The sequence below is a fragment of the Punica granatum genome, chromosome 2 (genome assembly GCF_007655135.1).
Source record: "Punica granatum isolate Tunisia-2019 chromosome 2, ASM765513v2, whole genome shotgun sequence".
Taxonomy (NCBI): domain Eukaryota; kingdom Viridiplantae; phylum Streptophyta; class Magnoliopsida; order Myrtales; family Lythraceae; genus Punica; species Punica granatum.
The window spans coordinates 26,653,916-26,660,981 of record NC_045128.1 but is presented as its reverse complement, the minus strand read 5'-3'; the positions used below and the strand labels follow the sequence as shown (position 1 = coordinate 26,660,981).

The window sequence follows — 7,066 nt, the reverse complement described above, 5'->3', positions numbered from 1 at the left end:
TGCCCTTTTCAAAATCACAATCTCAAGAGCACTGCGACACGTGATACGCGAAGCATGGACATTTAGGGAGCACTCGTGCATTTTGACTTGAGTTTGGGCCCAATTTGAGGCGGCGCAAGTCGAGGTGTACGAGTTTTTCTTAGACCACTTTCGAGCGGAGCGATTGTTTTCTCAGTTCTTTTGGGGTCATCATGCCCCGATAGACCCAAGAAATCAGTCGACACTGGCTATCGACTTTCAATAGTCCGCGTTACGTGATCTCGATTTTTAACATGCACATTACACATTTTTCCGATTTAAGGGCATGATCGTTGGTTCGTGATCCGCCGACACCCTAGGCGGTAGGATGATCGAAACACTTCGAGTCACGGGTGAAGACGGGCAGTCTATTTAGACGCAGGTTTCATCTGTGTGGCCCTCTTCACCCGATCAAAGTGTCTCTATCATTCTAACATAGATTCAGGTAATTAGATCTAGCATCTCTGACATAAAATACGAAATTTGACTAATCATGCAATTGGCATAATCAAGCATGGACAATTAGGCGAAAAGAGATAGATTTTGGGTTTTTGGGAGAAAACATATTCTTGTCATGATCTGTAAAGCCTGTATTGTCACAATGACAGAACAATTTAAAATAAACCCACACATCCTTAGCCGAATTAGCATTGCACGCAAGCACGCCTTCTTGTCAATTTAGGTTAGGAAATTATCTGCTAAGCAACCCCGGTCCATATTTGGCTAATCACGTACACAAGACGTCTAATACACCATTTGTCTGTATTTATCTGTTTTTGTCTATTTTCTATTGTTTTTTCACGGTTCAAGCCCTAGCCCATAGGATACGTCTTGCACGGGGTCTAACGCTCCGAACCATTGATCACGGGATCCAATGCCCCATACACATCTAGCGCGTGCGACTCGAGTGCGGCATGGGTTCTAGCTCCAAGTCACCGCTTTACTTCGAGTAGTGTCCAAGTGGAGGACGGCTCGAATTGAGTGCGTGAATCGTGGTTAGACAATCGCCCGAGAGCTTGATCGATCCCGCGGTCATCTCAAGGGTCAACTGATCTCTTGCTATCCGTAGGTCCGATCGGACCTGACCCCTGACTCTCTAAGCCCGCGTCGTCTTAATTTACTTCTCGGTTATTCAAATCTCACGGTGAGCCATAGCAAAATATTTGGCCGAACGCGAGCCGACCCGAGTCCATGTATTGTAATTTAGTATTCATTTGAGAGCACATTGTAAGGATGTCATGATGGGCTCACAAACCAGAACCTGATAAGAAAGAAGGGTAAAGGGTATAACCAACTAAACTCACTTGATAAGATAACTCGCCACGCTCAAGGATGAACAATAAGAATCGGGGTTTTCGCCACTAAACAAAGAACTAGTTCAGATAAAAAAAAGAGAGGAAATGCTCTAGACAATTTTATCCAAAATATTTATCAATAGGTGTTTCTGAGATCCCCTTACAATGAGGTGAATAATATATATATAGAAGGAAGACACCTCTCTTGACTCTAGAATAGGAAAGTGACATATATTTTCCTCTAAATAACGTTCATAAAATGAAATAAAGAAATATTATGAATTATGAAATATAAGACTCCTTACTCAAGCTAATATAGGAAATAATATCTAATTAAGAGAAACTATATAATAGCAATATTCTCTTTTCGTAGCAGCTAGAGTCTTTTAGAATATGGGTCGTCACTTTGGGCTGGGCTCTTCGTCATATTTCCTTCCACTTAAGTATGGTAATTGGCTCGGACAAGTTGCAGCAAGTTTCTTGGCCTTGGAACGCATGATAGGACCTGAACTAGATCTGACCTCGACCTAGACTGTATTCTTGGGCACATCATGTACATTTATTCATTCATTGTAAGGACCCTGGTTAGTGAGTGGAGGATCTGAGTGACGACTCGATCGAACTGGTCTACTTCCCCAGAGATGAGTAAGCCAATGCTTCGCAGTTTTGGTCTGCGCGGGGAATCGATCATCATAGTCAGGTGAATCGTAGCGAGGATAGCAGACCGAACCCTCGATGCGCAGGCCTAATCCCTTCTTGGGTCTTAGCCCAAATCAATCGGTTCTTCAAATTTGCGGTGTCAAAATGGACGATGATAGCGCAACCTAATCATACAGTAAATGAATAATATTGGCAAGCCCTAGGCAAACAGAGTACCGATAAAGCGTGCGGGATATAAGTCCGCACGTAATAGAACCCTTGAATCCGAAATATCCGATTTTTCATGACCATTACCTTAGTAAATTAGGTGTATCCCATACCCCTAGACTCGGGCAACTTACTGGCCCTCGACGTTCGGGTCGTAAACATGTAGTAGCGACTCATTCTCACGTGTGTCAGTCACACGTCCTCCAGGAAGGTGGACACTCCCGAGCCGTGCGATCGGTCGCGCACATGCGGGCCCCGACGAGACGAAATTCGGGTCCGCACACTTTGTATGAATGAATAAACAATTGCTATTTAGTGTATTGATTTAAAATATGTTATATATAGTGGAGGTTTTGACAATGTGGAGGGAACAATCTAGGTGTACAGGGCATATGGAACAATCTAGATGGACAAGGCAAAGGGAACCAATTCAAGGCCACTCCATTTAGATCACAGCTACTGTCTTTAACCTGCCAAGTACTCATTTCACCAGGAGTGGACAACGAGCTGCAATATCATCATAAACTATGCAAGCTACTGGTCGCCAGACAACTGAGAGGTTCTCTGCATATTTTAACCCGAACCAACTGCCTCTTCTAGGACAGTAATGGATTGTTGACGCAACATTTTGTATTTTTTAAGAACAAATCTGATATTGCTCATCTTGGCACGCAATCAAAGTTCACTCCAACTGAAATCGACATATTCACTGTGCATATGCCGTCGATGGCTGTTGAAATCAATGCACTAGTACATTCACCACATCCCATCTTGACCATTGAAAGCAATTGCAAGTAATCCCAAGTCCACACTTGGGGGTTCGGGTTACGGATTTACGCAGCTAATGCTTTCAATTTGGGAGTTGAGGATTCGAATGTTTTTGGAACGGTAGAAATAAGAGAGGAGAGAGAGGAGACAGAGATTTTTTAAAAGTTCAATTTCAATTAAATAAGTGAAAGGAAGAGAGAGAGTTGCATGAAACAATAATAAAACGCCAATTCATGAGGGGAAACAATTTATGGTGTGTTTGGTTTTAGAATTGAGTAGAGTTGAGTTTTGATTTTAATTGAGTTATAATGATTGTGTTGTTGAATTATGAGAAATAGTTAGAAAAAGTAATAAATAGTTGAAAAAAATATTGATTGTATTGTTGAATTATAAAAAAGGTAATGGATAGTTGAGAGAATTTAATATTAAAAATTGAATTAAATGGTTAAAAAATTGAAGAAAAATGAAAAAATAATAATTGTGTTATTGATTTTTGTTATGTAGTAAGTACAGTTAAAGTTAGAGTTAAAATTTTAAAAATATTATTGCAAAACCAAACAGAGCATTAAAATGCCATGTCGAACATTTCATCTCACGTTTTGATGGAATGGTTGATCTAATGAACCATTAATCGGTCAAGGGTTAAATTGGCTCAGATTTTCCTTCAGGACGCATTTGAGACAAAACTGCTCGCTCAAGAACCAATTTGGCAATTTTGTCGTTTTTCTTTTCTTGTGAGTAATTGAACAATGGCGTAGTATGTTACGTTGGTTTTGAGTTGGAACATATCCGAGAGCTCGGTCTAGACGATCGTGCTAGTTGGACCGGTATTTTCGCTTAATATTCCTTTATTTAATAAAATAACAAATTTCAGCAACATAATATGCCCGTAATTTACTAGTATATATAAATTAATTATCAATATTACTTTTAAATACAGCTTGAAGTGTTTCAAGAACACAATAATTTTTAACAATGGACAGCAAACCAAGATCTCCTTTCTGGGCCTGGGCAGTCGGCCCACAGCTCCAACAGTTGTCCCCATATATGTAGGACAAGAAAAGAAATAGAAGGTTCGATTCCCGTCGAGGCCAAGCTACGTTACCTTGCCCGGGTTTGGGCGGGAAGAAATCGGTAACTACATATGTGCAACTAATTCATGTGGTCGCAACCCCTGCCCTATATGAAGATGGCTCACATGACGGGGACTTGATTTAAACCTTGAATCCTTTGAGCAGTGCCCTATTGGTTGTCCCAAGCATTATCTGATAAGCGCTTCAACTGTAAAATTGATTCCTCGTGACTATCGGACATACCAAGAGTTATGAACAAGAAGACGCCCGCGAACTGCAATGTCCATAGCAAAAAAGTCGACATGTTAGTTAAGAAAAAGGGGTAATTCGAATCAATTAAAAGTTTCTTTCAGACCGGATCAAACACAAGGGCCAATACTATGTGTCCCTCATTGCTTGTACATGAACCACATGGTGATCAGCATTTAAACAAACACCCGGTCCAAAAGAATCTCACTTGGGGAAGCCTAGGCAACAATCATGGTCCCAGATTACCTTATTTAGTTTCATCTTTGGGAAGACATGGATTCCTCAATTTGCTGGATAACTGTGCTGAGACTACTCCCACTCTCAAGAGCTTTCACAGCAGCCTGATGAGCAAGCTTGTGCCACTTGAGCAGGTTATACGACTGTAGAACTGACCACCTCGCCTGATTCGACATCTATTGCAGCAAAGAGGGAAGATAATAACAAACTGACCATATAAGCTCTCACTCATGTCACTTAATAAATCCAGAATAGCTGGCCAAGGAGGGGGGATTGCATTAAGTTTAGAAGGCGACCTGTGCTATTGAGAGAGGGGGATCCAACAGAACACATATGCTCCGGAACAGGTTCTCATCGTTCTCTCCACCCTCGGCCTCACCGTAAATGAGGGCTTCAGCTGCAATGCCAGCAAATAACACCATGCAGTACCTGATCCAAGTAACCAAATCCCAAGAACTTGAAACCTCATTAACATAATTCGCGAAAAGGTGCAAACACGGATGACGCTCGATAGGATTGAATGGTGGTTCCGTATCAATTCTCAGTTGCAGTTTATTCGACATACAAGAAACCACTGCAGACAGTCCGTGTCAGAGCTTTTCTTTTTGTCAAAGTATAAGAGAAGTCACATTTGAATTGTTAACAGGACCTTTTTCACTAATGGAGGCAATACTCACCTATCGAAGGCCGTGCCACTGAGCCGTCCTTCGGCGAGCTCTTTATCCATTTTCTCATCCCAAAACTGTGTTCCTGCCTGCAAGTCAATTCGAGAATTTAAGGCCCGTCAGAGCCATCATACAATGTCGATAACAAATAAACAGAACAAGCACAACATTTTTCATGAGAAACGATCCTGATTTCTTTATATCTCTTGCACGTTAATAAAAAAGAAAAAAACTCTTATTGCTTTCAATTTGAAAAAGATTAAAGAGATCTTCCCAATTGCAATCCCAGTTTTACCACCTTGTTTGGTGTTTCCAAAGAAAGAATTTAGAAGATTTGAGTGGTTTTCTACAACCAAGTTTCATATTCATAATATCGAGCACAAGGATAAAATGAAACCTGCCCCTGGATGCCCATTTGCATTGCGACTATTGGATCTAGAATTACACCACGAATAGGGCAACCCATGAGGTATGCTGCATCATGAAATAGGTTTAATAAACACACCAAGGCGAGGAAGCAGTATCCCAGGTAACAGAGAAATGAACAGCAGCAAAAGGGGCCTTTCAATGCATTTCACAATCAGAATGGTAGTAGCGTGCCTGCTACAAGATGCCCTGCTTCATGAACCAAGATTCGTCGCCTAAGTGGGGGCCAATAACTAGATATCTGGGCAAAACAACAACCACCGAGGAAGACCGAATCCAGGAAGGCTAGACCTAGTACGGCAGCGAGGTTTGGTCTGATGTCGATCCCTTGAGATAGAAGAAATGATACTCCGCCGAGAAATGCAGCCAAGACCGCAGCAGAGCTCCCAGAGAGGCCCCACTTTTTTGGAGAAAACCTAGAAACTACACGGAAAAGTGAGGAACATCCCAATGATTGAACTCATTTCAGGTGACTTAAGGACATAATGAGTCTTTCAGAGAGTACCGTCTAACCCAGTGGACGATTTTAACACTGTTGGTGTAACCTCTCTAGGTCCCTCGAGAACTGCAAGAATTATGGCAGTGATCAAGAGATGAATCCAGTGAGAAATTCAACACATTCATCTATGCTTATGCTTTTACCCCAATCAGTCACCTAATCGAATAAATGGCAGAAAAGCAAGGTAGCCGAAAGAGATTAATCACCTATGTTTCTGAATCTGCCGAAATTGGGAAGGAAACCCTTCTCTTTGAGAAAAGAGTAGGCACTTGCGACGAGTTTCATGTCATCTGCATTCAAACATGCATCCAAGACCTCCCAATCCCTCACATCCTTACCGCTGTACAGACCCAAGTCCTCAAATGGAGACTGGGAAGAATCATCCAAGGGCTGAATCGACGAGCTCTCTGTAGACTTCAAGAACCTCAGAGCCCTTCCAAGATCCTTGGCCTTCAAGGCCTCTTCGTACTCTTGCCATTCTCGTAATGCTCGTACTGTACGAGTATGCGGCTTCTTCAGGAATTCCGGGTGAAAGGTGAAGGAAAAGTGGCCAGAAAAGGAATGCGAACTGAGAAAGGGGGGAGGAGGCTTCAGGTGAAGCGTAGCCAAATAAAGCGCCATGAACGAAGCAAACATGAAACGAAGCTAAAATACTGCTCAAGTTCTGTTAGGGACCGGGTTCTGGGCCGAATATCCTATGGGCCGAGCAGGCCCGCGTAGCTTGTTGAGTTGGGTTCACTTGGGTAGGCCTTGGTCCTTCCAACGAAGCGGGTGGTTGGCTCAACATGGATGTGAGAGTTTATTGGTAACTTCCTAATTTATCTTGATACGGTATTTGCTGAATATATAGAGAATCCCGCGAGTTAAGGTAATGGATATTCTTATGATCGTTTATAAATATCGAGGTACGTCCATTGCGGAAGAGATTAGATACTATTTATTCTCGTGAATTCTTAGTTGACTTGAGCG

At 42.1% G+C, this 7,066-nt stretch overlaps 1 protein-coding gene across 1 annotated transcript; it reads right to left on the bottom strand.

Annotated features, from left to right (window-relative positions):
- Positions 1-3,830: 3,830 nt before the first annotated feature.
- On the bottom strand, positions 3,831-6,733 carry LOC116197956. The gene is made up of 8 exons (XM_031528241.1): positions 6,304-6,733; positions 6,104-6,163; positions 5,773-6,021; positions 5,570-5,646; positions 5,185-5,261; positions 4,804-4,936; positions 4,517-4,683; positions 3,831-4,295 (listed from the first exon to the last, which is right to left on the bottom strand). The coding sequence occupies exons 1-7, from the start codon at positions 6,731-6,733 to the stop codon at positions 4,528-4,530; spliced, it is 1,182 nt and encodes a 393-aa protein (XP_031384101.1). The 3' UTR covers positions 3,831-4,295; positions 4,517-4,527.
- Positions 6,734-7,066: the final 333 nt, after the last annotated feature.